The 27,964-nt window shown below is 44.7% G+C and overlaps 8 protein-coding genes across 8 annotated transcripts; 2 read left to right on the plus strand and 6 right to left on the minus strand.

Moving 5' to 3' along the window:
- Nucleotides 1-383: 383 nt before the first annotated feature.
- On the minus strand, nt 384-2,074 carry I203_103823 (uncharacterized protein; the record flags this gene model as incomplete). Its single annotated transcript, XM_019147382.1, has 6 exons — nt 384-501; nt 600-783; nt 876-1,262; nt 1,342-1,484; nt 1,633-1,693; nt 1,762-2,074. 6 exons carry the CDS (start codon nt 2,072-2,074, stop codon nt 384-386), a joined length of 1,206 nt encoding a protein of 401 aa, XP_019003047.1.
- Nucleotides 2,075-2,509: 435 nt separating this feature from the next.
- Nucleotides 2,510-4,981, minus strand: I203_103824 (uncharacterized protein; the record flags this gene model as incomplete). The annotated part of the gene is made up of 12 exons (XM_019147381.1): nt 2,510-3,062; nt 3,154-3,232; nt 3,299-3,329; nt 3,393-3,516; nt 3,621-3,770; nt 3,833-3,975; nt 4,053-4,212; nt 4,314-4,477; nt 4,562-4,568; nt 4,647-4,677; nt 4,754-4,841; nt 4,931-4,981. The coding sequence occupies 12 exons, from the start codon at nt 4,979-4,981 to the stop codon at nt 2,510-2,512; spliced, it is 1,581 nt and encodes a 526-aa protein (XP_019003046.1).
- A 591-nt stretch (nt 4,982-5,572) lies between these two features.
- Nucleotides 5,573-7,706, minus strand: I203_103825 (uncharacterized protein; the record flags this gene model as incomplete). Its single annotated transcript, XM_019147380.1, has 5 exons — nt 5,573-5,773; nt 5,843-6,004; nt 6,101-6,734; nt 6,808-6,929; nt 6,987-7,706. 5 exons carry the CDS (start codon nt 7,704-7,706, stop codon nt 5,573-5,575), a joined length of 1,839 nt encoding a protein of 612 aa, XP_019003045.1.
- Nucleotides 7,707-10,047: 2,341 nt separating this feature from the next.
- On the plus strand, nt 10,048-14,441 carry I203_103826 (uncharacterized protein; the record flags this gene model as incomplete). The annotated part of the gene is made up of 5 exons (XM_019147379.1): nt 10,048-11,590; nt 11,652-12,276; nt 12,333-12,946; nt 13,009-13,573; nt 13,634-14,441. The coding sequence occupies 5 exons, from the start codon at nt 10,048-10,050 to the stop codon at nt 14,439-14,441; spliced, it is 4,155 nt and encodes a 1,384-aa protein (XP_019003044.1).
- An 856-nt stretch (nt 14,442-15,297) lies between these two features.
- Nucleotides 15,298-16,289, minus strand: I203_103827 (uncharacterized protein; the record flags this gene model as incomplete). Its single annotated transcript, XM_065517403.1, has 3 exons — nt 15,298-15,492; nt 15,702-15,859; nt 16,088-16,289. 3 exons carry the CDS (start codon nt 16,287-16,289, stop codon nt 15,298-15,300), a joined length of 555 nt encoding a protein of 184 aa, XP_065374221.1.
- Nucleotides 16,290-17,673: 1,384 nt separating this feature from the next.
- Nucleotides 17,674-19,022, minus strand: I203_103828 (uncharacterized protein; the record flags this gene model as incomplete). The annotated part of the gene is made up of 5 exons (XM_019147377.1): nt 17,674-17,853; nt 17,947-18,267; nt 18,342-18,546; nt 18,639-18,815; nt 18,898-19,022. The coding sequence occupies 5 exons, from the start codon at nt 19,020-19,022 to the stop codon at nt 17,674-17,676; spliced, it is 1,008 nt and encodes a 335-aa protein (XP_019003042.1).
- Nucleotides 19,023-19,771: 749 nt separating this feature from the next.
- On the minus strand, nt 19,772-20,984 carry I203_103829 (uncharacterized protein; the record flags this gene model as incomplete). The annotated part of the gene is made up of 6 exons (XM_019147376.1): nt 19,772-19,808; nt 19,882-19,892; nt 19,976-20,060; nt 20,239-20,496; nt 20,618-20,846; nt 20,963-20,984. The coding sequence occupies 6 exons, from the start codon at nt 20,982-20,984 to the stop codon at nt 19,772-19,774; spliced, it is 642 nt and encodes a 213-aa protein (XP_019003041.1).
- Nucleotides 20,985-21,395: 411 nt separating this feature from the next.
- I203_103830 (uncharacterized protein) lies at nt 21,396-26,547 on the plus strand (the record flags this gene model as incomplete). The annotated part of the gene is made up of 20 exons (XM_065517404.1): nt 21,396-21,523; nt 21,587-21,687; nt 21,761-21,927; nt 22,002-22,091; nt 22,150-22,213; nt 22,269-22,594; nt 22,707-22,833; nt 22,892-23,122; nt 23,177-23,359; nt 23,415-23,549; nt 23,602-23,722; nt 23,777-23,940; nt 24,005-24,291; nt 24,359-24,484; nt 24,548-24,662; nt 24,718-25,241; nt 25,348-25,671; nt 25,752-25,888; nt 25,978-26,230; nt 26,353-26,547. The coding sequence occupies 20 exons, from the start codon at nt 21,396-21,398 to the stop codon at nt 26,545-26,547; spliced, it is 3,798 nt and encodes a 1,265-aa protein (XP_065374222.1).
- Between the last annotated feature and the right edge of the window lie 1,417 nt (nt 26,548-27,964).

The raw sequence follows: 27,964 nt of genomic DNA on the forward strand, positions 1-27,964 counted from the left end.
CTGTTCCTACGCTGTAGGACAATCGACCGATCCTTTGACCTTATTGCCGTTGCCGGGTCAGACAATGTACGATGTACAGTGTATTCATCTACATCCAGGGTATGTATCGTACCATCTAAAAGACTTGAAAGGTCTGTTGTATCTACGTATTGAAGGGGATTTGGTAGTTGATATTGTTACATAAGATGAGATTGGATAAATTCCGTTATTGAACGAAGTAAACACTATAAACTTCCTACGCCTACTCTATTGAATATTCCCATATCGAGGGAAACGAAACTTGATGACCTCTTCCTAGATCTCTATGGGCGGTATCTAAGATTGTTTGACCGTACTGCTTGCTCCAAAGGTACCCTAGACCCACTCCGATTGCAGGTGATAAATCACTCCTGTACACCTAAGATCTTGACCAATCCGAATGCCGCACCTGCCGCTACTCCACCTACGATCATCGTCGATATAGCTCCATAGGCATATCCACCCCATCCACCTGTCGCACCGCTACAGAGTTTCAACACATATTACATATCAGCAAATTTTCGACCAAATCCGCGGACCAACGCATCAACATGTCAAGGTCAAGTTGGTGTACTACTCACGTGAAGTATGTCTTGAATCCACCAAAGATGAACAAGATCACACCAGTCACTATGGAAGAGACGATCAATCCCGTTTCGGCTGTGTCGGTGATCATATATGGTATGAGAGGTATCAACCCTCCGATGAAATATGATAATCCAATGGTAAGTGCTGAAATGTATAATCGCGATTTAGGTACTTCCTCTAAATCAATGGTTTATACCATGATCAGATCAGCTATATAAGTCCTGCACTGCTTACTAAAAGTGAACTGAGAGGTAGAAATGATGACTCACCTAAACCTTCACCGAATTTCAATAAGAAAGCCGTCAAACCCATATCCTCATCCACCTTACTCTCACCGCCTTCTTCTTCTTGTACATCCTTCTTACCCCAGTTGAATATGCTACCCCATTTCTTGATTGATATTTGGGAGATAGGTTCGACCTGAGAAGCAGGCATGATACCTTCATTACCGGTAGTCCCATTTTGCGGACCGTACAGATCATCTTCTACAATTCGTAGATCCTCAGCTATTAATCGCGATAAAGGTTCTTTAACGCCCAGAGGACCAAGAATCGAATGGACTTCACGTTCCATCTCTCCTGAACAGGATCGGAGGACTCGAGCTTGAGTTTGGCGACGAAGGTAGTGGAAATGATCGAGTTCAGCTTGAGATGCGACTGGACAAGAATAAGAATGATATATGATCAGTGGGCAAGGCAAGTCATTGAACATAGTAGTGAAACTACGTGTACTCACGATATCCACCTAGACCCATCGAGATAGCACCAGCACACAGCTCAGCCAATCCACCAGTGACTACCAGGCTTGAACTTCCGAGGGATGATAATCCAGCGGTCAAGGCGAAAGGTACTGTCAGACCATCTGAGAGACCGATGATACTAAGTTTTAAAGGAGGGTGGTCGAGTCGAGCAGGTCAAATTGAGGAAGTAGACGGTTTATGATAGTTCATCATAGATTGTAGGAACAAGGAGGGATGATTGATAAGCACTTGAACCAATGTTGTCAAAAGCAACGAATATGACTTACACGTCTCTAACGATTTCAGGACTGATCAAGTGCCTCTCATCATCACCTTTCAATTCTTTACCTATCATCCACCTCAAGTATATCAGCTAATTGTCCAAACCCAAAAAACCCCATTTTGTTTTGACTCACAGCATTGTCCACCCGAGGCATGAGCCGAACATTTACTTCCCAGCGGTTCATGATCCCCCAACACATCTTGCAATTGCTGTGTCCTGTTGGTCTGGGGTATGGCGTTATCCAATGCCCATACGGCTCCATATGACTTGCTGTTGTTATCGTCCGAGGTGTTGCCGGCAGCTACGGCAGCGTATGAATTGGGCTGCTGAGAAGTCTTCTTGTTACCTCGTAATAACGGTACCGCCGCGCCGTTCTGATTTTGAGATGATGGTTGATCTTTGCAACAACCCGCTCCACCTTTACCACCGCAACATGAAGATGACATTTTGATTTTCGCGTATTGTTGATGTCGGGCGAAGGTGAAGTGTTGTCGTGTGATTGAATAGCTAGGTGAATGAAGTATGTGAATGGAGTGGAGATGGGTGGCGAAGGAGGAGAATTTTAAATGGGTGGAGTCTCTTGGCACTGGTGTTTATGTGGTAAATAGTCACTCGCTTATGTCATCAGGCGGCTATTATGAAATTTTCATTGATTACGATTATTTTGTAATCCGAGTGATCTGACTGGTCAATCACTTCCAGCGCACCTTTGTATCGGCCGAAGTCAACCAGGAGACGTGACTAACCTCTTGAGGATCTTTGACACAAAGTTGGGATTGTCGCAAACGATACAACTGAGCGACTGGAAGAGATGCTGTTCGACAATGATGACAAATGCAATTAACTCAATGTACCAATTTCAATATGGAAACTCAACCCCATCATCTCCTCTTCTTACTCTCTCCATCATTCCCTACCCAGTACACCTTCAATCTCCCGACTTCCTCTTGACCTTTTCTCCATCTCATAGCCCCAAAGACCTGTTCCAACCATACCAACCCAATGATTACAACGTATCTAACCCAATACCATGCAGGTTGTACCCTCCTTCTCAAGTTCTCCAATACATTCACTAATATCCTAGCTGCCAATATACCAAGAGTGGTAGTAGGTAAATCCCTAGTAGCTGGTCGTAAGGGGAAAGGTGAAGATACGTTGAACGGAGGTTGAAGTAATAATCTCATAGATGATGTAAACCCATCTTCGTGGAAACCGTATTTGGTCCATGCACCCACAAAAGATATACCTCGTTTGTTCTGTATAGAAGGGAGCAAGGCTTGAGAAGCGACCGATTCGTGTGTCATCATGGGATGTGCGTACGTGAACCTTCGAACAACTTTGCTTTCGTCGACGGGGAATGGCGGATTCAGGGTTACGAGGACTAATCCATGCTTGGATTCCGGAAGATGTTGGAGGATGTTCATATCGTATGTTCTACAATGATGATATCGATATTAGCTCAGGTGGCTCAAAACAGAAAGATTGTCCGTGAGCAAGAGCTAGATATGTTGGGTCGATGACTCACAAAGCGACGGTCTCCACTTCCGAGTCAGAAGTACGAGGCTTATTTCCGTCACTTTCAGTCAAAGTCAGGTAATTCCAAGCTATGAATATGTCAACATCAGCGTAGCCCACCGTGCTTCTTTCAAGATGTAGAGTATTGGGCTCACCTGAGTAAGCTTTCCGCCTGATGGGCATCAACTACAACAAGTCAAGCCATTAGCAACGACGTCTTGAGAGGACAGTCGAATTTGAGGTACTCACCCTCTCATCCCAATGTAGTATCGCCTCGTTCTTACTCCATTTCCAAGGACCAAGGGCTTTCTCTTCATCATCCGTTAACCCACCACCATTTCTCAGCAACTTCAACGTCGTATCTGAGTGTGTACTGACGATCCCCAAAATCATCAGCCTGGCATTTGTACATATGTTTCTTTCATTGCGGAATGGATCTGTATGAGGTATGTAGCTATCCAGGTTGTAACGACTCACGCTAAGATGACATGATCGTATAAATGTTTCTGACCCGAAGCTTCAACCAGATTGACTCCATCATCCACAGACTCGATAGCCGTTATCTCCGTATTGAGGTGTAAATTCTCTTTTGGTAATTTACCCAATACTGCATCCAAGTATTTCTTGCTGACATGAAGCATCAGCCATGTGTACAGTATACTGAACGGGTTCGGGAACACACGACTTACGATCCACCTTGAACCGTTAGCCATTTGGGTTTGCCAGTTATCTGCAATAAATGATGATTATGGAAGAACCGTATCAATGTTGATGCTGGGAAGTCTAGCGCAGCTTGGTCCGCTGGTGTGGACCATATAGCACCTGTCATTGGCTACCATCATGGATTTAGCTAAAGCTGTCTGCATGAATAGAGCCAAGTTAAGTGAGGTGTAAAGCCTGATTACTCACCATCAAATAATCATCTCTGAAACCTTCACCATACCCTTCTTTATCCAAATAATTACCTATACTTATACCTTCCTTATCGCCCTCTTGGTGTAGAATGTCAGTCGCAAAGAGGTTAAATCGGATTATATCGAATAACATCCTATACAGTCGCGGGTTGAACCTAGCATATTTTCCTAAGTTAGCATTTCATATGGCGAGTACGGGTGGAAAGATGTTATGGTACGGATTTGAAATCGATTGGATCGTGGTATGAACACTCACAGATTCGATAATTGACAGAACACCCCTCCCAATCCTTCACCAGCCCATTCAAACTTGCCTCTATCCCTCGTGACCGAAAAGGTCATTTCCGTTTTCAATAATGGGATGTTGAGATGTTGTAGAAATCGAAGGAAGTTTGGGTATGTAGGTGGATTACAGACGATCTGATAATCAAGCCAACAAATAAAGAAATAGTCAGTATGATAACTCGCCTTGATATTGCTCGAAAGGCTTAGGAGAAGACTTACAAATCCTCTATTCCCCCCAGAGAATACATCGTGGACAATCAGCATGTACAACCTGTTATCATCACTTGTGATATATCGGACTCACGTATCCACCTGACAAGGCTCCCTTCCTTCTCCTACATACGTTGTCCCACAATCAGCCATTACTATTCAACAGACCACACATCCTTCAACTTTCTAGCTATGACTCACTCTTAAATTCTACAGTATTGGTATGTCCACCAGGTCTCTCATCTTTCTCGTAAATGTTCACTTCATGTTCCGAGAACTCGTTGAGTAGCTATGAACAGAGAGATCAAAACATCAGAATTCGTGCATATCATAGAGCATGATTGACTGAACAGGTGAAGAAGAGAAGCTAGGACTGACCCATAAGGCTGATATACCCGATACACCAGTACCCACGATTGCTATTCGCATTATCACCTTGATCTTTTGATGATTATCTTCTCGAACGGCAGGAGGAGTGTTATGTCGAGTGCAGATCTTCTGTCTGTCCCGCTGAGGCTAAGCAAGCTGAAGTATACCGAGTACTCCTAAGAAGTGAAATGCGATTGAATTGATTCAAAGTGAAAGCAGGATGCATGTTCCGATGAATCAACGCTGATGATCGTGCCTGAGATTGACGGAATCGTCATACCATCGAGCAAGACCAAATTTGAGTTGGTGACCTTGGACATCCGTTTCCCGTTTCCCATTGGTTGACATTATTGAGGCGGTAGACTGGCCTCACTTCCACACGTGAGAATGTGACATGAACCGATTCATAAACACGATGATACCTAACATAGGATACTACAATCTTTCGTCTTTCTATTTATGTTTTATGGGATTCTACAATCTTGCCCTTCTAAACGGATACAGGTGACCTACATTCGACAATCTATTAATCTGATCTAAACTTTTTCTACTATCTTATCTGTTTTCTTTGGTAGTCGAGCGGACCGATCATTGATAAAAATTCATACCGACTTTTCCCCTACCTCTGAAATTCGTCCCGTGGTCGCTCACTCAACCTCCACCACCTCCTTGAATTATATCATTCTCAGTATCTCCTAGAGGGTTCGTCCCGCCAGCTCTCGAAGGGTCCTCCTCATTCAAGGAACTCTGCGAAGATTCACTTTCACCTCCTTCAGTTCTAGGTTCTTCACCTGCTACGCCCACTATCTCTCTCACACCGAAATCCAGGATCCAGCATTTACCGATTGAGCGCTATGGCACACGAGCAAAATATGAATCAGGTAATCAGCCAACGAATCGTCACAAAATTTTGTGACTTACCTGTTGTAAGAACAGTCTCTCGCCGTCGAAAACAAGGACGTTCACTGGTCCTCTTTGACTCAGTACGAATTCGCCTGATATCTCTGCACATCCAAGATTACCATCTCCATCGTTTTCGATAGGTCGGATGATGTCACGCTTATATCTGATAGGTCTTCTTCGCTATAGAGTACACCCAGAATACATAGTAAGCATCAGACCATGATCGACTCAAAAATCGAGGACTGAGTTCGACAAGAATTCTGCTAGACCACTTACATCCCTTGCATGTGCCTGAGTTTCAATCTCACCAATTCGACCCAACCCGCCCAAGGTTTCAAAATCACATGCTATAGTTCTCAATCTCTTCTGGTTGAAATCCAATACCGTCAAATGAAGTAGGCCGTGAAGTTCCATTAGTGTATAATTGTGATGATACAGTCTAAGGGAATTTTGAGCTTCGTAAAAACCTTGATAATAATTAGGTGACCGGGCAGGCTCAGCCCAGGTATAAGCGTGTCCAGACCACTGCGAATACGGTATGCAGTCCAGTCCCGCGAAGGGATCCCATTCGTTACCCCATGCGACATTCGGGGGAGGGATCTTCCTTTCTTTCTGCAATTGGAATTTCTGCAATTCACTAGTTGGCATAACGATGATCAACCTCCATACTGCATCTTCATTGATGATGAATTCGGTAGCGACAAGGATCAAACCAAAGGGGCCGTCCCGTTGGAGGAATGGAATGTGTTCTTGGCCTCGAGAGATGATAGTAGCATCATCAGGTAAGTCCAGTATATCCCTTACTGTGTCGTCGAGCAGATCGGTACAGAATGGTAATTCCAATAAGAGAGGAAGTGAACTGGTTCCTGGATAGGTGGTGTCTACTTCGAATACTGCTAGGTATGCTTCTCTAGAGGGGGAAACGCAATCCCAGATTAGTATTCTTATTATACCGATGCTGGAGAGTGGTAAACAATACTCACGTATGTTCCATCTCTTCATCAGTTGGATCGTGAGGCATATCTAGACCCAACACGATATTCTTTCCAGCCCATGCCATACCTAAATTACTTTCCCATGTCCCCGGGCTCGACGGTGGGAGTCTCTACATGATGTTCTCAGTCCAGATGAGCTGATGAAACAGAGGAATATATCAACTTACACCTAATCTTTCACCCGATTTCCAATCGTATATCCATACGATCCCACTACACCAAATCATGACTCTGCCATCTACTGTCAAACTGATGTTATGAGGTTCATCACCGTCCCAGCCCTCTTCCTGTATTCTGAATCCATCTATATCACGTGGAGTCGCATCTTCACTTTCGTTAAACAGATGTAACACTCTCATTCTAAGATTCGTCTTTCTATCGAATGCATGCCCCTCATCTTCCTGTACGATGATCACATCCTGGTGAACATCTAGATCGAAAAGATCCGTAAATGGTTTGAAAGAGACTTTTACCTTTTTTGGACGATTGTTTAACCATATAGTACACAAGGTATATTTACCATCTCCATCTTCTGATGGATCAGGTCTATCCATCTGTTCCAACGGTTGCGTGATGACGTATTTCCCAGCTACAGTGTGTAACACTTGGTCGACAGGTAAGTTGAATTGCTTAATTCTGGGTCTTAACAAATCTAAATTGGTTTCTCTGGTAATGAGTCTACGAAGTCGTTCCCCCGGAGGAAAGCTTCGTTCACCGTCGTAAAGCTGAGATTGGTGTAAAGACTGACGAAGTTTTAATTGGATATAGACGGATTTATGAATCATATCATTCCAATATCTACAGACGGCCGCACATCGTAGGATGTCGAGTGGTTCGAGAAGCTGGAGGATACGGTCCATCACATGACGTGGGAGTCGGTTGGGCATGGTGAGAGGGTGTAGTAATGGTCTCGGATGAGGTTGGGGTATAAGCGAAATCGAGTCCAAGGTGATGTTAAGATGAGAAGAAGGAAGAGGCGATCAAATGGAAATGGATGGGATGTGATAGGGGAATGACTGCACGGATCGATAGAGAGCGTGGTCGAGATGATAGATGGAATGATTTGAAAAGGATGATATGATATAGAGGGTGTGAGAGGGAAATGAAAGAAAAAATAGGGACGATGATGAGTGATGATGACTTCCTAAAAAGCTGACCAAAGATTTGTCATGTATCTATAGTCACATCCTTGCTAAACGTTTGGTATTTGGTATTATGTGGTTAGTTTAGCTAGTTGAACTGTAGTTGGACTGAAATGAGAATCGACCAGTGGCGATGTCTCTTGGCTTTTGACTGTTCGCTTGCTCGCTTCTTTTCTTGACAGGCGTTCCAGCGTCATCTTTGCATACGTCCTATCGTCCCCGTTCATACCCGTTGCGTTCACCTACGAAAACAATCATGCCGAGGAAGTCGACGATGTGACACGTCGAAGATGGTCACGAACAAGACTTGCCGAGCCGAACCGGTGAGTGACCAATGGGTCGTGACATTACTTGCATATTAGCTTATAACATGTAAGCATATATCTTGAATTGGGGATTGGGATGAGAAAGTAGAATAGTGTTAGGTGAAGTACGTACGTGACCATTTTAACTGCTGACTGTAAGTTCGTCAACAAACATCGTCATACCCTCCCGACTGGCACATTGCTTCCGTTAACAATGAGCTTTTAGTAGCACACTACTACTGACCACATGCATGTATGAAGGTCGTCCGTAGATTTGATGAGCCTGATCATATCCCAGACAACACGTGGGTGATGCCCGCAAAGGCAAAATCAGGCTCCTCTCGATGGTCTGTGCAGAGCTCGGAGGCAAAAAGGACTGTGCACTCGTCTCCTCAGGCAACGCCGTTTTTCTCGCTTCGGTCAACAGTCTTTTCGCTGCTGGCCCAAGCGCAAAGACGCTTAAATCGCGAAGGGGGTCCTTGCCCTGCCTTCTCCTTCCGGCTTACGGCAAAAACACGATATGAGGAATCCGAACCCGAATTCGAATTCAGCGTCATCCCTGTGTTCCCATGGGGGATGAACCGATCTAAGTCCGCGGAATGTCGTTGGACTCGATTTGTGTCTATATCATTCATTCAACGAAGGAAAACAAAGCATATATATTCGCGATTTAGTTTGATCTGTGTGGTATTTGGATTCCAGGGATATGTGTTTTTTATCTGCTTCTGCCACTCGGTTGTAAGGCAATAAACTCATGTATATATGTAAAGTGACCCCAAACCATTCGCTGTGATTGAATGAAAATGACCTGTTCGCCAGACCGTACTTGAAAATCTGGGTCTAGTGGCAGCAGTGATGCATCTACGCTTAACGTATGTTCGTATACGCTTTCCGCTGAGAAAGAGCCTAGCATAACGCACAGCCAACAAGTGGTAAGATGGTAGGACGGTGCACTGAGTGATGATGTGTTTTAATTACGTCACTGCCACCGGAATATCTGACACCAAAACCCATCCAAGGGAAAACGAAAAATGAAACCCGAGTTTTACTTACATGTTAGAAGAAAAGAAGGAAAATCCTATACTACACAACTAAGACATGTCTTCATATATATCGTATATTCAGCATAACACCATACAACCTATAGCATATAGCATAGACGGCATAGACACGGCTCAGACTCTCATATCACCATCCAAACATTTGATACCCCTTCCTTGGGTAATTCTCTGAGAAGACCGTCTCGGCAACCAATTATTGGTAGAAGAAGAGTCAAGTGAGACATCGATCAGAACCAACATCGTCATCGTTATTTCCATCATCTATCACTCGTCCTGTTCGTCCGTGACCCCGACAGTTTCACAATATTATAATACTGCAAATTCCCATTCATTCAATCATTGCCGCTTCTCACAGATCACTTGCAAACTTGCATTCATCATCATCACCATCACTGTACTGGTCTTACGACTCCGACAACAGTCAAACGTCATTTTCGTATTAGTCAAAATTTCCCTGGACCTGATTTCCACCTAACGAAAAATATATCCGAACACCACCCAAAAGCTACACATCGTATCTTCATTCGCTGCCCTATAGATCTTTAGTTCCACCTGTCCAGTACTTGATGTCATAGAAGATGGGTCTGACTCATTAGACAGATAGATAAATCGGTATTGAGTTCCAATAATTTGCTTCCCTCAAGAAGAAGGATCGTTAGATTGATCGTGAAAAGCAAGTGATCCGAATCGTTTACATCAGGAGAAGAACAGATGCACGTCATGGAGGTGGAGTCAAGCTCGAATGTCATCGGGGAAAGGAATCGGTCGAATGGACATGGACATGGACATGGACATGGACATAGATACCAGCATCAGGATGACGATGGTAAGATAGAAGTGGAAGAGGACAGATGGTCGAAAGGATCGGCAAAAACTTCTTCAACCACTCCACCTAGCTCCGCATTTCAATTTACATTCCCTCCCATACACTCATCCACAACTACACCAGATCGACGTCGTCAAGCGCCACCAACCAACATACCTAATTTCCCGGGACCTCACGAACCCAGAAATTCACCACCGACCGTACCCTTCTCACCTTCTCCTACGCAGTCGCCGATGGCAAGTTCACCATTCCGCTCACCCGACCCTCCCCCTGCTGGACCGTCTGCACGTACACCGGGGTTCAATCTCCCCCTCTCACAGCCTTACGTCACTCCTTCCGCATCAGGCGTTAGCTCGCCATGGCACTCTCTAGCCGCCACTTCAGGTGCACCGACACCGTCTCTGGAGGGAGGTCCTAAGGGACGAAGTAGCCCGCATTTGGGATATCCATTTGAACGTCTTAACATCGGTGGAAGCTGGAGTGGAGCGAATCTCTGGGGGGAAGGTGCACAAGGAAGAAGAGGATCGGCAGACTCGACGACTGGCGGTGAACCAGGCTCAAGTCCCGGTAAAGCTCCAATGCAGTTATCATCGCCGCCACCCATGGTCTTGCCGCCACCTGGACCGGCCAGAGGTTTGAGTAATGAGACTTTACTACGGTATAAAGCTATGGCAAGCTCCGGATCATCTTTGTCACCTGCGATGGCAAAAGGTCCTAGTCAAGGTGAATCTGGTTCATCATCAAGAGCTTCCTCTAGCGACTCCACCACGCCCCCCTCGCTGCCACCTGCTTTGGCCCGCAGGCGAGGCTCGATACCCAAGACCAGCACTAGCGTTCCATCTCTGCCCCTTCCGCCCTCCCGAGGGGGAAAGTCGCCTAGTCCGCTTGCATCGAGCTCAACTACCTCGTCACCTGGAGTGGGCGGCAAAAGACTACAACCTATAACAGCCAAATCTCTCTTACCGCTCTTATCCTCGCCATCGACCCTTGTACTTGATGTACGACCACCATCTTCTTTTCAATCCTCGCATGTTCCTTCGTCCTACTCACTCCCGATCCCATCCACACTGCTTCGTAGACCAGCTTTCAACCTCGAAAAGCTGGTCCAGATGTTACCGTCAGACACGACGGAAGCTGTTTTGCGATGGCGGGAGAAGGGTGATATAGTGCTGATCGATGCAGATAGCGGATCAGTATCCGATGGAAGCGTTTTAGACGGATTGTCTTCCAAGTTCGAGAGAGAAGGATATACGGGGCATTTGTGGTTTGTAAAAGGCGGTCATTCCGCTTTATCGTCCCAACGAGATCTCAGATTGGTTGCTGAAGATGACGCACCTGGAGCAGAAGGACAGGGATCGATCACTGCATCTGCTGCAGATGCAGGAGTGAAGAAGGGAATGATAGCTGGAACGCTAGGTACTTTAGCTTTTAGACAAGGTATGACCTTACGTGTCTGCTTTGAATCTTTGGAACTCATGCTGATTTGTCTTTACTACAGAATCGACGGAAGGTCGGAGCAGACGCGCGCCACCTCCTACAGGTCTTTCGATACCGCCTACACCAGGATTCAATTTCAAATCTAACCCTTTCGGGATCTCTCTACCTGGATCTCAGACTTCTACAGCTACGGAGCGACCATTGATGACCGGACGCGATCTGACGTTAAGTGGGATGCCTTCACCCAAGAAAGCCAAATTGCAACCTGCGAATCCCTTCTTCGACAACATCCGACAGAATCTCGAACTTTCCCATGGCGGTATCACCGAGCGAATCCCTTTGAACTTACCGGACCAAGTGATGAACCGTATTGAAGATTTGCCCGACTTCTTACGTGACCTCGCTACCATGCCAGAAAAGGACAGTATGGACCAGTTGGCGAAGCAGTTCTATGATCTGGAATTGAACGAGCAGAAGAGGTTACAAGCTGTTATGGAATGGCATAGTAACGCATCGGGAATGCTGTTGAGTGATAAAGCCGGGAAAGAAACTTGGGCGGAGAAAAGACATCACGATGCGGAAGAAGTACAGAGATTGACAAATTGGAATGGAGAAGAAGCGACTTTACAAGACGATTATTTCCCATTCTCCATCACCGCTGGTGTGGAGAGGGGTACGAAGAACAGGTGAGTCAGTCTCATCAAGATCGCTGAAACAGTTTTGATGTGATGTATAAATGTAGGTATAAGAATATTTGGCCTTATGATTTTTCGCGAGTTCGATTAGAACGACCACCAGATGAAGATTCAGATTATATCAACGCTTCTTACGTCCAACCCCGAGGTACTTCCAGACGATATATCGCTACTCAAGGACCACTCGATGCGACCTACAATGATTTCTGGACTTTGGTGTGGGAACAAGGTGTACGCGTGATTGTGATGATCACCAAGCAATTCGAAGGAGGTTTGATCAAGTGCGGTAATTATTGGGGAGATAAGACGTATGGTAATCTACACCTTCATATGGTCTCCCAGACAGGAGGTGAAGATCAAGTCCAACAACAAACAACAGGGTTCGATTTTGGTCCTGCTGCTGTCACCCCACGGTCGACGTCTTTCCCTACTGGGAAAGAGCGAAATATCAAACGAGTGTTCAAGTTGGCGAATCATGACGAACCGGATGAACCGCCAAGAACGATCGTACAGATCCAATGTATAGGTTGGCCAGATTTCGATGTTCCTGAAACACCGGAAACTCTCTTCAATCTGATCAAAGATGTTGATAATGCTGTGGAAGGATCGGAAACCGTTGGACGTGATGATCGACGTAACCAACCTCCCGTTCTGGTCCATTGTAAGTACCTTGATCATTTCAACTTCATGTACGTTGATGCTTACATTTTCAATCGCTCTCAGGTTCCGCCGGTGTCGGTCGAACGGGGAGTTTCATCGTTGTTGATGCCATTCTGGACGGTCTCAGAAGGGAATTACGCGCTCGAAGAGGGACATCCGTGCCTTCATCTGGACATCAACAAGATACCGAGCGATCACCATTTGATCCCTCGTTGGCTAATCCAGTCAACTTTGGAAGCTCGGATTCAGGTCATAAGAGTCAGGATTCTGGCAAAGCTGTATCCTTCTTATCTCCTCCGGTTAGCGGTACCGCCTTGAGTGATTCGAGTCAACCGATCTTGACGTCCTCGCCATCCCCCTTGACGACCACTGTGACCGCTCCCACACCCCCGTTCCAACCACTCACGGCTGCTGCGTTGGCCGAGAACTCGTCAAATCAGGCACAAGAGGAGAAGATGGAAATTGATGCTCCTACGGAACCTCGAGGTCCACCGAGGGATGAGAAATTTTTCCAACATCGAGGCAGTATCTCGACCTCGACTCATTTCTCCAGTGAGGCCGGTGGCGATACTCGACGACCGAGTCTGGCTTCGACTAAGCACTCTTCCGATATGCTCCCTCCTGACGCGTGAGTCTATATTTGTCCGGTTTTTATGACTGTTGCTAATAGCATTGCAATTCTCAAAAGGATATCTCGAAACAATGGGAAAGATGCCAATGCTCCTATGCCGATCATTCGATCGGATATACGACATCGAACACCCACACCTATAAGCGAAATTGAAGACCCCGTCGCATCGGTGTTAGAAGGTATGCGAGTCCAACGGATGTCCCTTGTCCAATCACTTCGACAGTATCTGTTCGTCCATCGAGCTATTATACATAATTATCTGCACATTTTGGACGAGGAGAATGAAACACTCGGAACTCAATCGAAATCGCCTTCTGCCTCTGTGTCAGGTGGAATGGGTAAGATGGGTTTGACTCCTGCTAAATCCAATTCGACTTCCGGAAGTACAAGTACAATTCCTAGTGTAGGTACGGTGGGCACGGATGAGGATATGCACTCGAAGAGAAGAGCATCTCCAACTGAACTCGAAATCGAATCGTTGTCTTCAAAAGGCGGATTGGATGAACATGGAAAGAATCTGACTAGGACCCTCGGAGAGATTGATTCGACAACATCAAGTGGATTAAGTAAAAGACCAAGTTTCAAGAAAATGCGTCCTGCGGTAGATTCAATGATATCACCGACTGGTACAGGTATTACTTCGACTTCCACCGATTCTACGTCCTCGACTGCCTCTGGAGGATCATCAACATCGACTTCGTCTACTTCCTCGCCACTTAGTCCGACGAAAAAAGGCAATAGATTGAGAAGCAAGAGTAAACTAGGTTTGCAGTTGGATATGGACAGTGGTAGTTTGCCATTGAGTTTCGGTCCCACTGGAGAACAGGGACAGGGATTTGATAAAGAGAAAAACTTAGGAAAGTAGATGAATCATGGTATACTGTATACCGTATACACAATTCAATGAGATTGATTGATCGTACAGTATCTGTAGCACTTCTGCATTTCCTTCAAGTAATTTCTCCATACAGTATTTATTCCTTTTTGCTTCTTTTCCTTTTTGGAATATAACATGTAGCCTTATCAATCATTCTTCTCAACATATATAACTTATATATATTCATATGTATCTTCTTCTTCTTCTTCATCTCATCTCATCATACAGTTTTCTCTGTTCTTTATTTCTACACACATGTACCTCAATCATTGATCTCTTTCATTATTCGTACTTTGTATATTCCAAATCAAAGGCGACTATTCTAGATTACATTACACCTTTTACCTCGAGTCGAACCATGTTTCATACTTTATGATTTATGCATTGCATCTCTCTGTTTCGTACTCAGTTGAGACACTTGGAAGCGAGTACTGTATTGCAAGTTGAATCGGAGGAAATGGTCGTACCGTAGCAAAATGTAGTATAGCTTATCATGATTGACTAGATATTATCATCATATTTTACAACAAGGTTGGAAATGTATTGATCATCGAATCAAATTCCACGAGGAAAAAGAAAGAAAAAGAAGAAATGTCCTTGAAAACCCAATGAATCTATCCAAGGAGGAAAAAAAAGCAGAGAGTGATGCGATATTGAGAAATCTGAGTAGGGTGAAAACCTTGAACTACGAGCACCACCAGAAAAATAAAGAACTGTCCATGAATCTTTCTATCTCTCACTATGTTTTTTACCATCCCCCTACTTAAATACAGGACTCGTACTGTCTTTGTGTTCTTTAGCGAACATTCTATATTACTTCGACCATACGCCCTCAAAATCGAGATCAGATGATCGACCAAATCCCACCAACAACCAATCCTACCAAAAGACCCATATCAAGATGATATAATCTACTTTGAGATCCAGTGACAGCATCTTTAGAACGATCGTTGGAAGTTGTATATCCGATTGGCATAAATTCAGTTGCGTTTGTGGCTGTCCCATTTGATGATTGGACTTGACATAAACCTAGGAATTGCTGTGGCATGATGACAAGGCAAGGGGAATTAGCTTTGACATTCATCGTTGCGGTCCAAGGGAAGATGATACCTGAACAAGCAAACCAAGCAAACCAAGCGAAGGCAGCCTACGAGTCCAATAAAGAGAGGAAAGGACAAGTAAAGTGAAGTAAAGTCATATGAAATTGCAAATTTGCATGTCGGATGTGGATGTGAATGTCCCACTCACCCCTAAATTATCTTTGATCTTCTTAGGAGTCGTTCCGCACCCCAAGCAGAAACTTGCCGAATCAGCCATCAACTCGCTACCCAGGGTACCCGTCGAATTCGTTCCGGCGCATAGACAGGAGAGGAACGAGTTGGTATATGTTATATTCTGCTGTTGGGCTGTGTGATTGGATGGGATGGAAGTGGCGATATGTTATGGGGACATCATAGCAATATTTGACGGTTAAGACGAAGAGAAAGATATTAACACGATCAGTCAGTAAGTATTGCTTCACGTTTTAGTTCTCTGAAAGAATGATGATGATAGATAAAGTAGACATGAAGTCTTAGGGAAAAGTTCCTAATCGTATGAGCTGACGTGAGGTGACAGAACCTAATTCCACTCACACAAATCACCAAATTGACCTCTACAATAACCCATCGTCACTGCCCAGTGGGAACATGCCAATACGCAATCTTGATCTACCCCTGCTACGCTTGAGTCCGCCACGGCGTTGGGTGTAGCATCGGAATCGGGAGAAGGTAGGGCTGATATTGAGGTGAATAAGATGAAGAGGGAGAGTAGGTACATCATTGTTGATAAGAACATTGTGGAGAGAATTTTGAGTATGCTGTGCCTCTCTTCTGGATTACACTTGGTAGTCGATGAAGAAGTGGCGTTATCGTCCTAATTACTGGTTATCAACGTTGTGGGCTCAATGTTTAAATATCTCCGCAATTGATCGTAACAAGGTTGTGAATTGCGATGTTTTCTAGTCTAGGTGAATCGATGATCAGGAGCGTGAATATGGTTGAGAGGAGTAGAAAAGAAGAATGAGGAGAAATGGTTTGTATGGAGTTGTGTCGATTGACTACTGTCGGCGGTCGATCATGGTATATGATATAGTAGCATAGAAAAAGGTAAGGTTAAGGCGTGGATGAAAAGAGGACAGAAGGTTGAGTTGCAAACACGTTTTTCTTCTTTTGACGGTTGACGGTTGACGGTTGACGGTTCATGCACTGCAAGCGAGACAGTCTATCGGGCTATCAGTCTGTTTTGATGGGTGATGGGTGATGGGAAATGGATGACGGTCTAGTCAGTATAAAGGTGAGACATGAGAAGAAAGATCGGCATTCCAAATATCACACTTGTATATCGAACCAGGGGTATCCGACCAGGAAAGCGATGTTCAAGTGCAAAGTCCAAAGGATGGATGGAATTCGATTGAGGATTGACGATTTCGGATATCGTACGGTGACTGTGACTGCTGGAATAGATCATTCCTTTGTTGTTATCTGAGAAAGGTATAAAGGACTACGCATAGTCACACAGAGAGAGGGACAGAGAGTGATTCTACTTCACCCTGAGTGATGCAAGATTACTTGTCATCCTGTAAATCAAGTCAGTACACGGACGTGTCAATCTTCATGTCAGTAAGATCAACATTTGATGATAGTGAGACATCATCCTTCATTTGACGTCAATCACGAACGCTCTCTCACCACGAGTCAAGTCATGAGGATCACTCACACCACGCACGGCCCTCTCGACCTTGCAACGGGGGTCCTCTGGTGTATTTGTGTAGGTTGTCCGTGCGTGTGAGCTGAGTTGCAGCGAGTCACTGGATATGGCACTCGTCCATCAGTCAGCTCATGATCCGTGTTCGTCTCGAGACCATCTGAACGACATCCCATTGCAGATTACAGTATTGATAGGTTGTTAGTAGGCTGATCAAGTCCAATTGCCCCACTGCCACTCCCACTGACCGTGAGTCGTGAGTATGACTTCCAGGCTGATGCGATTGTCCATCAATACATTCTCCTTTTTAATTTAATTTGAAAATGTTCAATAAAAACAAAATTACATGTGACACTTCTTGAGCACGCCGACTGCATCATTCGTTCACTTCATCATTTCGGATGGACTACACACACTGATCATTTCATCTGCATCCCGGATAATTCTCGTTAGCATACATATTCAGTGATATAAATCATTTGACACAACTCACGAGATGAGCCATTCCAGCACCAGGATATCTCGTACCGACAACTTCGAAGCTATCCAAAATATCCGAAATGGTCTTGTTCTCCTCGGCGGTAAGCTTGATGTTGGCAGCTTGGGTATTTTCGATCGCTCGTTGGGGTTTGGAAGATCCAGGAATGGGGATGGTCTAAACCACAAGATATATATGAGCATGTATGAAATTGAATAAGGGATCGCCACGACCCAGAGCATGGCGTCACGGAGGGATTCTCGAACTCACATAATCGGACAAACCAACGATCCAAGCCAAAGCCAACTGACTTGTATTAACACCCTTCTTACCAGCGATCTCATCGAGCTTGTCAACCAATTTGAGGTTCTCGTAGAATGCTTCACCTTGGAATCGAGGGATCATCTTCTTGAAATCACCATCGGGTATATCTTCAGGTGACTTGTAAGTCCTAGTGAGGAATCCACGACCCAATGGTGAATAGGCAAAGATGGGAACTTTGTTGGTGGATGACCATTGGACGACATCCCTAATGGCCTTTTCAAATGAAAAGAGTGATACTTCAATTTCGATAATTGCGATTGGAGTTATCTATCACAAATGAATGAATCGGATTAGTCCGTAGACTGCACTGTAGGATACAATGTCATGTATGGTTGACCAACCTTTTGAGCTTTCTCCAAACTATCTACACCCATCTCACTAGCTCCCACAGCAGTGAACAGACCTTCCTTTCTCAAAGTCTCCAGGTTGGTGAATTGTTCTTCGACCGATGCATGGTGCGATAATCTGGCCAAGGAGTAGACGTCGATCTTTTTATCTCCTAAGATCTCTTGGGTCTTTTTCAAATCGGATCGGAGGAATTCGATACTGCAAGAAAGAAATTTGGATTAAACACTTGAAAGAACTAAAGATGGCATGGTGTGGAATGACCATGATATGATTTGGGTTGTATTACTCACTCTTCACCTTTAGGTGCAATCGCAGTATAATCAGCACCTCCTTTAACGACCAATACGATCTTCTCCTTGTATTCTGGATACTTCTTGAAGAAGTTGGCGATCAATCTGATGTTGGCGAAATCTGGTCCGTAGAATGTCGCGGTGGACCAACATGTCGCACCGGCATCGGCTGCGGCTCTGTTTATCATCAAGAGTGAGATCAAATCAGCGATAGATGGTTGGCAGTATGACAATTGGCAGTGTAGGAAGCACCTCTCACTTGATAGCTTTGAAACTCTCTTCTTCAGGTGGAGGAGTAGGCGTCCAAGTCAACTGCATTAGACCATAACCCATTCGTCCAACTTGATGTCCTGCGACGGATACTTGTGGGATGGGCGATGACATGGTGGTTCGTAATCGATTGTGTGATGTAGAGTAGTGGTTTATTGATTGTTTATTTGTTGCTGGTTCGTGACTGTGTTGTAGCGAAGATGGGAATGATGAACGAGGGTGTGGTATGCTCACTCCCAGAGCATGTACTATTTATACCTGATACCAGTGACGGGTAAAGTGGAGGGAAGGGTATGATATAATCGTTATTCAATCGGTGAACGAGGTGGAGCTCCAACTGCAGGCTGCATGTGCGTGCCTGAGGGATCAGAGGTGACCTCCGCCTCGGTCCCGAATTGAATATAATGGGATGGAATGTGACGGATGAGTGGAGGGATGGTTATGTAATACAACAGCAGAATGGCGTCAGTCACCGCGGCACGGAATGCAGGTCGTAAGGTTGATATGATAGTATCAAGTCACCAACACTCAAGAATCAAAGCAGGTTTTGTACAAAAGGCCATATACTGAGCTGGAACATTTGTGTACTGCATTGTACGTCCAGCATCAATAACGCTCACGATCGTCAACGTTTGCATGCGTAGTATCAAGGAGAACACATCGCTGTATATGTTTGGATTCATCATTTTTCATTTCATGGATTGGATTGGTCGATCAATAGATTCGACTAATAACTACTACAGCTGACACCTCTCCGTCCTCTTGACTTGACTTGATTGGTTCCCTTCAAACCACATATGTGCGTGTTCTGATACTTCCGGGATATTTCACTCCACTCGTCGCCTTCCTCTCGAATAACAAGATTAAGCAGGAAGTTCGAATTTTTGACCTCGAAGGACCCTAATGATGACAAGTTAGCACTGGTGCTGTAAATCGGCAATTCAGACGAGGATGCATGCGAAAATATACTCACTTGGTGACGTACTGGTGCGAAAAACAACACAGAACAAGGTCAATTGACATACTGCCTTACTGATGGATGATAGTTGAATGAATTTTTCACTTACTATATAACCGAAATCCGCGTAAATACCAGTTTGGATCAATCCTGCTACTACTGCGATAGGGTCGAAAGCGCCTTCGGTAAAGTATCTACAATGGAGAAGATCGGCTGATCAGCATTATCTCTCGCATATCTGCTTATCTATATCCTGTCCTGGAATGCACCTCTCGAAGAGCCCGCATGCGACAGCTATAGCTTATCCTCCCTCACATCACATTTCCTCACATGTGACCCAGATGCATGTCAACGGAGATCGTTATTACTCACCTATACATCCAATTAGGAATGTACAAACCCCTATACAAACCCAGCGCAGCGAGATAATGCGTAGTGATAGTCTCGGCTTCACCTGTACGTTGCAACATAAATAATTGAGGTAAGATCGCGACTGATTCCAACCAAATTGAGAATGCCCAAGTGAGTTCAAAAGGTGAGTAGGCGTAGTTGAATAGTAAAGCTAGGATAGCAACGGGTGGAAGAAGGTAGGTGAGCTTGAACGTATCGAGGGAGGCATCGTGTGTTGGTCTGAAAGATTGAGATTTGGATAATCAGCTCTTCAACACCCTACATCAAATTCGCTAGACCAGGCCATTTAAATCTCCATCGTTTCCGAATTTCGGCCCATCGTCAAGTACGCTTGACTTACCTGAATTTGACCTTCATCAAAAACAAGGTATAACCAGTTGAACCGATAAAGAACAACTTCATTATCGTGTTATACAATGAGACGTATGGTCCAGTCAAAAGATCGACATATCTCGTCAGGAATACCGTCAAGTACAACGCCTGAGTCTTGAAGGAGATTCCTCGGCATGATCGGGAAGTTTGGATCTTGTGAAGGAGGATGAAAATGGATGCGAGATGGGATAAATCACCTGTATAGATGATATAACATGACAACAAGGTCAACGACTACCATATCAATCTCATCCCGTAAATCATACATGATATACATGAACTGATTGTTGTACGTATACGGAACACCACTCACCCAAAAAACGGAAGATATTCATGATGTTGAGAATTCACTGACGAGATGACAGTGTTGGACTGCGGAGTGAGGTTCAGGTTGATGTCTGAGGGAGCTGACGTGAGGGTAAGAGGATATCCAGTGCGGTAGTGGATGAATCAAGTTGACTGGCCGTTATGACCCTGCTCGGTGTTGTTTTGTTGGACGGAGATGGTATGTATATCTGGTATCTTGAACGCTGCCCATAGATATGGTTACGAACGAGCAAGTGCAAGTAGGCTACTCCACATCACCTGACTAACCCATCTACGAGTATCATCCACGTTGATGCTTAATCTCAGCACTCAGCACTTGACGCGTCTTCTATGTAACCTGTGTATGGTGCACGGAGTTAACAGCTTGGAACCGAGTGTGGCGCATGGATCTGCTTGTCCACCGCAATGAGCGATGAGCAATGAGCAATCGTCCAGTCCAGCAACTTACCCTTCGGTCAAACATATTCGAGAGCTCCTACTACCACCTCCTATCTTTCTTCTTATCCTCCAAGAGACAGGAAGAGAAAACAGGAGGTTCACCCAGCATGTGAGTAGTATGATACCTCGTGCTCTCGGCCAACCCAGCTGACCATAACATACCATCTCACAGGTCCTCCTCAAATCCATCAATAGTCTCTCAGGAGATCGAATCGATCTCATTGCATAACCCCATCCCACTGCATCTGCGAATATACGGACTACCCATCTTATGTGAGTCAATAATACCAGCTATCCTACGCACAATGGTTAAAAATCTCAGCTCATGTTCGATATACATGAACAGCGTTCTATCCATTACTGTATTACACCTACTATGACAAATACGACGAATGGGTGGTATCGGAAGAATGGACTTTCATCTACTGTGTATTACTTTTCGCCGGTCACGCTTTAAGTTTCTTGATCACTGCTTGGTCTAGTGGATTCAACGCTAGAACCAGCTACACTACTGTGAGCTGCTCCCCCCTCATTTCCCCTCCAATCAAAGTGAAAGACTAGCTTATGGTTTTTGGTCAATCCAAAAGGCAAATTCGCTGAAAGACGCTTCGAAAGTTAGAGTAATTCCTAATAAAGGTAGAGGTAAAGGGGAAATCGTCCCCTTGGACAGCAAACTGGTATGTCCGTCAGCCGTACAAAGCGAGTTTACGACGGGCTGATCGATATTTCGTATAGGCTCCAGGAGCTTCTGAACCTACTTATTCGTTCATCTATCAAAGGGATACCTACGTATACGATGGTAAGTCAAAGCAAGAGCTACGTTCGTAATCGCCCCAACTTACAGTACTTTATAGCATCAACCAACGCTTTCACCCCGATCCCATACCCCTGCGACTCCTCACCACCTCTATCGACTTTCCAATCCTCCAAAGGAATCTTGACTCACCCATCGACCAAATCGTCCGCACCAAATTTAGAAATACTCAAATCCACCTACGGAGCCAACGAATGTCATATCCCAATCCCCAAATTCACCGAACTCTTCGCTGAACATGCTGTAGCCCCATTCTTCGTTTTCCAGATTTTCTGTGTGGCTTTATGGTGTTTAGATGAATATTGGTATTACTCCTTGTTCACCGCTTTCATGTTGGTCGTATTTGAATGTACCGTCGTATTTCAGGTATGTCGACTTGCCTTTACCAGTCGAAATACATCCTCAGGCGGCGAAAGATACACCATTTTCGGAGCATAAGGGGGCAGAAGCTGATGAATGCGTCCTTCACTACTTCCAGCGAGTCAGGACCCTAACCGAATTCAGGACGATGAGTATCACACCGTACCATGTTCAGACTTTCAGAGATGGTAAATGGGTAGATGTAATTAGTTCTGAACTCGTCCCAGGAGATCTTGTCAGCATATGTAAGCTATGTTTCTTAGTTCAAACCAGTATAACAGCTTATCGTGCTTTTCTTTGTAGTGCGCACCAAACCTGATTCTGGTATACCATGCGATCTGCTTTTACTTCGTGGAACGTGTATAGTCAATGAAGCTATGCTTTCTGGAGAATCCACACCATTGTTGAAAGAAAGTGTCGAACTTCGTGAAGGATCGGATAGGCTGGATATGAATGGGGCAGATAGGAATAGCGTTTTGTTCTCTGGTACCAAGGCTTTACAAGTGGAGAAAGCCGGTGAAGGTGGTTTAACCAGTAAGTCCACCTTAAGCGGTATACCGATCCTATGCTGATTCAGATGTTCTATAGCACCCGATGGAGGATGTCTCGCTGTTGTCCTTCGAACTGGTTTCGGAACTACTCAAGGTCAATTAGTCAGAACTATGATTTTCTCCACTGAACGAGTCTCCGCCAACACCTTTGAGGCATTCTTGTTCATTGGGTTCTTACTCATCTTCGCGATTGCTGCTAGTGCCTACGTATGGGTCAAAGGTGAGCTTTCATGTCACCTTGGGTGTCAGTCAAGATAGCTTACCGCTCCCTCTAGGACTTGAGCGAGGAATGGCCAAAGGAAAACTCCTGTTGGACTGTGTCTTGATCATTACCTCCGTCGTACCTCCTGAATTACCCATGGAATTGTCACTCGCTGTCAATGCGTCCCTTGTTGCTCTTCAGAAATACGGTAGGTCAACAGCTTCATGACAAAGCATGAATTCTTACTTTAGCTGTTATAGCCATTTTTTGTACTGAACCATTCAGAATTCCCTTTGCGGGTCGAGTCGACGTATGTTGCTTCGATAAGACTGGTACCATTACTGGGGAGAACTTGGTAGTAGAGGGTATAGCCGGTATCGAGTGAGTTGAAATGCCAAATTCATTTGAGATAGTACAACTAAGGCCGCCATGCAGATCTTCCGATCCTAAGAAGCTCGTTCCCGTCACCGAAACCGGCAAGAACACTACCCTCACTCTTGCTGCTGCTCATGCCTTGGTATTACTAGAAGATGGAACGATCGTTGGTGATCCTATGGAAAAGACCACTCTTTCAGCACTTGATTGGAAATTATCTAAAGGTGAGTTGCCATGATGCTAATCCCGTTCTGGTTATCTGCGACTGACACTGCGACATCCTGCCAGGCGACAACATATCCCCCAACTCCAAAGAAGCACCTCACAAGCATCAAATCAACATTCGAAGACGATATCAGTTCTCCTCTGCGCTGAAGAGAATGTCAACTATCTCTGCCATCTCCGATGCCCATGGAAGAAAATGGATCGCGGCCGTCAAAGGTGCACCCGAGACGTTGAAAGGGATGTATGTCTCTGTTCCTGAATACTACGAGGAGACCTACCGATGGTACACCCGAAGAGGAAGTCGAGTCTTGGCTTTGGGTATCAAGGAGATGAACGTCAGGCCTGAACAGGTAAGCTTTTTCTCTTTGTCTTCGGTGAACAAGAGTCAAAAGCTTACTTTTCAATGTTCATTCTCAGATCAACACCATCCAAAGAGATGAAGTAGAATCCAAATTGACTTTCGCTGGGTTCCTTGTCTTCCACTGTCCACTCAAACCTGATGCAGTCGAAACTCTCAAGATGCTCAACGATTCTTCTCATAGGGTGAGCTGGACATTCAGTCACCACTTTTCATGGGATGAATCCGCAGCTGACATCTCATTATAGTGTATCATGATCACTGGTGATAACCCCTTGACTGCTGTTCACGTTGCCAAGGATGTTGAAATTGTTGATAGGGAGACCATGATCCTGGATTTGAAGGAAGGTACCACCTCCGATGGTGAGTTCACTTGAATGATTGTATGGTACGTTCAGCTGATTAAATACAATTGTAGAGCTCGTATGGAAGAACGTCGATGAAACCATTGTCATCCCCGTCAAGGCATCTGAACCATTTGACCAGAAACTATTCGACCAATATGATATCTGTATAACCGGAGCTGCTTTAAAACAGTACGAGAACCTCCCATCATGGCATCAACTTTGCAAACACACATGGGTGTATGCGCGAGTATCTCCTTCGCAAAAGGAATTCATCTTATCGACACTCAGGGATTTAGGATATATAACTCTTATGGCTGGAGATGGAACCAATGATGTGGGAGCGTTGAAACAAGCTCATATTGGAGTTGCATTATTGGATGGATCACCTGAAGACCTCAAAGCTATTGCTGAACATCAAAAGATGGAAAGGATGAAGAAAGTATATGAACAACAGGTTAAAATATCAGCAAGGTTCAATCAACCACCTCCACCACCTCCACCAGCACTTAGAGATGCTTATCCAGAATTGGTAAGGACTCAACAGGAAGTGGCGGAGAAACATCAGGGAGCGAGGAAACAGAATCCCATGGAGAAAGTGAGTGGAATCGCAACCTACATCCACATTTCATCACCCTTGTCATGTTTCCGGCTTCAGACCATGTCATGAAGTGGAACCTGTGCTGATTGTCATTTGCGCGCAGTTCGACATGGCCACTATCACTGCTAAATTATCGGAATTGGATGAAGATCAAGATGTGCCTCAAATCAAATTAGGTGATGCCTCTTGCGCTGCACCATTCACATCGAAACTGTCAAACGTATCCGCCATTACCAATATCATCCGACAGGGTCGATGTACCCTCGTGGCTACCATTCAAATGTACAAGATCTTAGCCTTGAACTGTCTCATCACGGCGTACTCGTTGAGTGTTCAGTACTTGGATGGAATCAAGTTCGGGGATTATCAAGTTACGATCACGGGGATGTTGATGAGTGTTTGTTTCCTTTGTATCTCGAGGGCTAAGGTGGGTTGATTTGCTTCACTCAATATGATGCACGGAACAAACGGAATGGAGCTGATTATGATGTGTCATGTTCTCAATAGCCTGTGGAGAAACTATCCAAGGAAAGACCTTTGGGCAATATCTTCAACTTCTACGTTCTTCTTTCGGTCCTGTTACAATTCGCCATTCACATTTTGGCTTTGGTCTATATAACAGGATTATCCAAATCTTTAGAAGAGTGAGTGATCCAACTATTCTACCTGAATCGCCCTCAATTGCAAAAAAGGTCGATGCACTCATATTCGTTTCTTATGATTTTGCTTGTAGTCGAGGAGAAGTCGATCTGGAGAAGAAGTTCGAACCTACTTTACTCAACACTGCGATCTACCTCCTCGGTCTATCCCAACAAGTCTCGACGTTCGTCTTGAACTTCCAAGGCCGACCGTTTAGAGAGGGAATAAGGGAGAACCCACCTCTCTATTGGGGACTTTTAGGTGTATCGGCCGTGGCTTATAGTGGTGCCACGGATTTCCTCCCTGAGTTGAATAGGTGGTTACAACTGGTGGAAATGAGTTCATCTGTGAGTATGACTCTTCGCATCTATGATGGTCATTCGACCTGTCGTTTGACCCGGAATAATTCCACAAATCTAATCAATTGATCGTTCATGACGTACTAATCTTTGTTCTTCTGCGGGTCTAGTTCAAATTCAAGTTGACCACTTCGATGATACTTGATTTCGTCGGTTGTTGGGCGATTGAGAAATCTTGTAAATCCTTGTTCGCTAGCCTCGAACCTGCCGAATTGGTCACTAGAGGTAGGGAACGAAGGGAGAAGAGGAGGGTGGAAGAGGAGAGATTGAAAGCTATAAATGATGCTGAGAAGAAGGAGCAGTAAGAAGATGGAATATATAGATGGATAGCATGCTCGATTGACTGTCTTCATCATTTGTCATAGGATTCGGTGCCCATTCCAGCTGTGGTGAATCTGGTCAACATCGTAATAGCAAGCATATGATAGAAAGGTCATTTGTCTCTTTTCCTCATACATAGGGAAATATATACCCATGCATAGAAACAATGGCATTCCACTTTCACGTGTGAGAAGAAGGTCCCATGGTGACTAACTGTTACGTTTGAATTGCATGTACTACACAGTACGGCCCAGTACGGCCCGGTGGGTGACCACGGAACAAGGAAGGAAGGAAGGAAGGAAGGAACGGAGTAAGGGTTTACTGTAGTAGAAAGTCAAGGAGATCCGATCTTTTGTTACTCTCGTGTTTCTGACGGAATCCCGTGTCTGTGTCTTTGGCAACTGTGTCGCTGTCTTTCATCCTTGTCTCGGTGTGTCTATGCACCGTCTGTATACACTTGGGCCTGTGAACATACTACGTAGTCTCGTCCACATGTGTAAAGTACGTGATGCATATGTGGAATGATGAGATCCAAGCAAAATACGGTAGATCCTTTGATGCGAGTATTGCTAAGTTGATTCAGGGTCCATCCACATCCAAATTTAATTTAATCTCTCGATCACTAATTTTTTTTTTATCTATCCCCATCAGAATTTGGATGATGTTGAATGATGAAACCGAGTAAATCCGAGTGGTGTGTGGGTCTGAGGTCGAGACGAGACATGAGTGAGGTCGAGGCATGCATGGTTCCAAGGAGATGCAGAGGCTAGCTAGTGGTAGTGATGATACTAGAGTTAGTGTGTGGTGTGGTGTGGTGTGATAGTAGACTGCCAAGAACTGATAGCGTGAGCGTGGTGAAACCCCAAAAGATTAGAAAATCAAAGGAACGTAACCACCACGAGAACCCAGTGCCGCAGCAAATCAACAAATCACCACCATAACGTATAACGTATAACGTATAGCTTATAACCGGTACCAATCCCATTCCATCACTAATCCCAATAATTTTTAATTTATCATCATCCCATTCCCTTCATCGTTCATCGTTCACCGTCTCAGACCAGCCCAGTCCACTCTATAACATCTCCTCATCCCCAATCCAATAACGTAAACGGATAGCCTACCCCAACACCAAACCCAAACCCAACCCAACCCAACGAAAAATATCCTTCCGTCGACTCAATCCGCTCGTCATCAATAATCAGTCATATCATCTTTTCTTCCTTTCTTTTCTTTTAACAATCAAGAAAACACAAAAGACAGGTTCATCATTCAGTGATCCTGTTAAAGTGTTGATAATAATAACAAAATTCAACCTACCCGTCAAGCGTTAATAACGCTTAGGAAATCATTCAAACTGTCTCCTTCGACACCTTCTGCCGCTTCTTCTTCTACTACTGT

Source organism: Kwoniella mangroviensis (assembly GCF_000507465.2).
Source record: "Kwoniella mangroviensis CBS 8507 chromosome 1 map unlocalized Ctg01, whole genome shotgun sequence".
NCBI classification, from domain to species: domain Eukaryota; kingdom Fungi; phylum Basidiomycota; class Tremellomycetes; order Tremellales; family Cryptococcaceae; genus Kwoniella; species Kwoniella mangrovensis.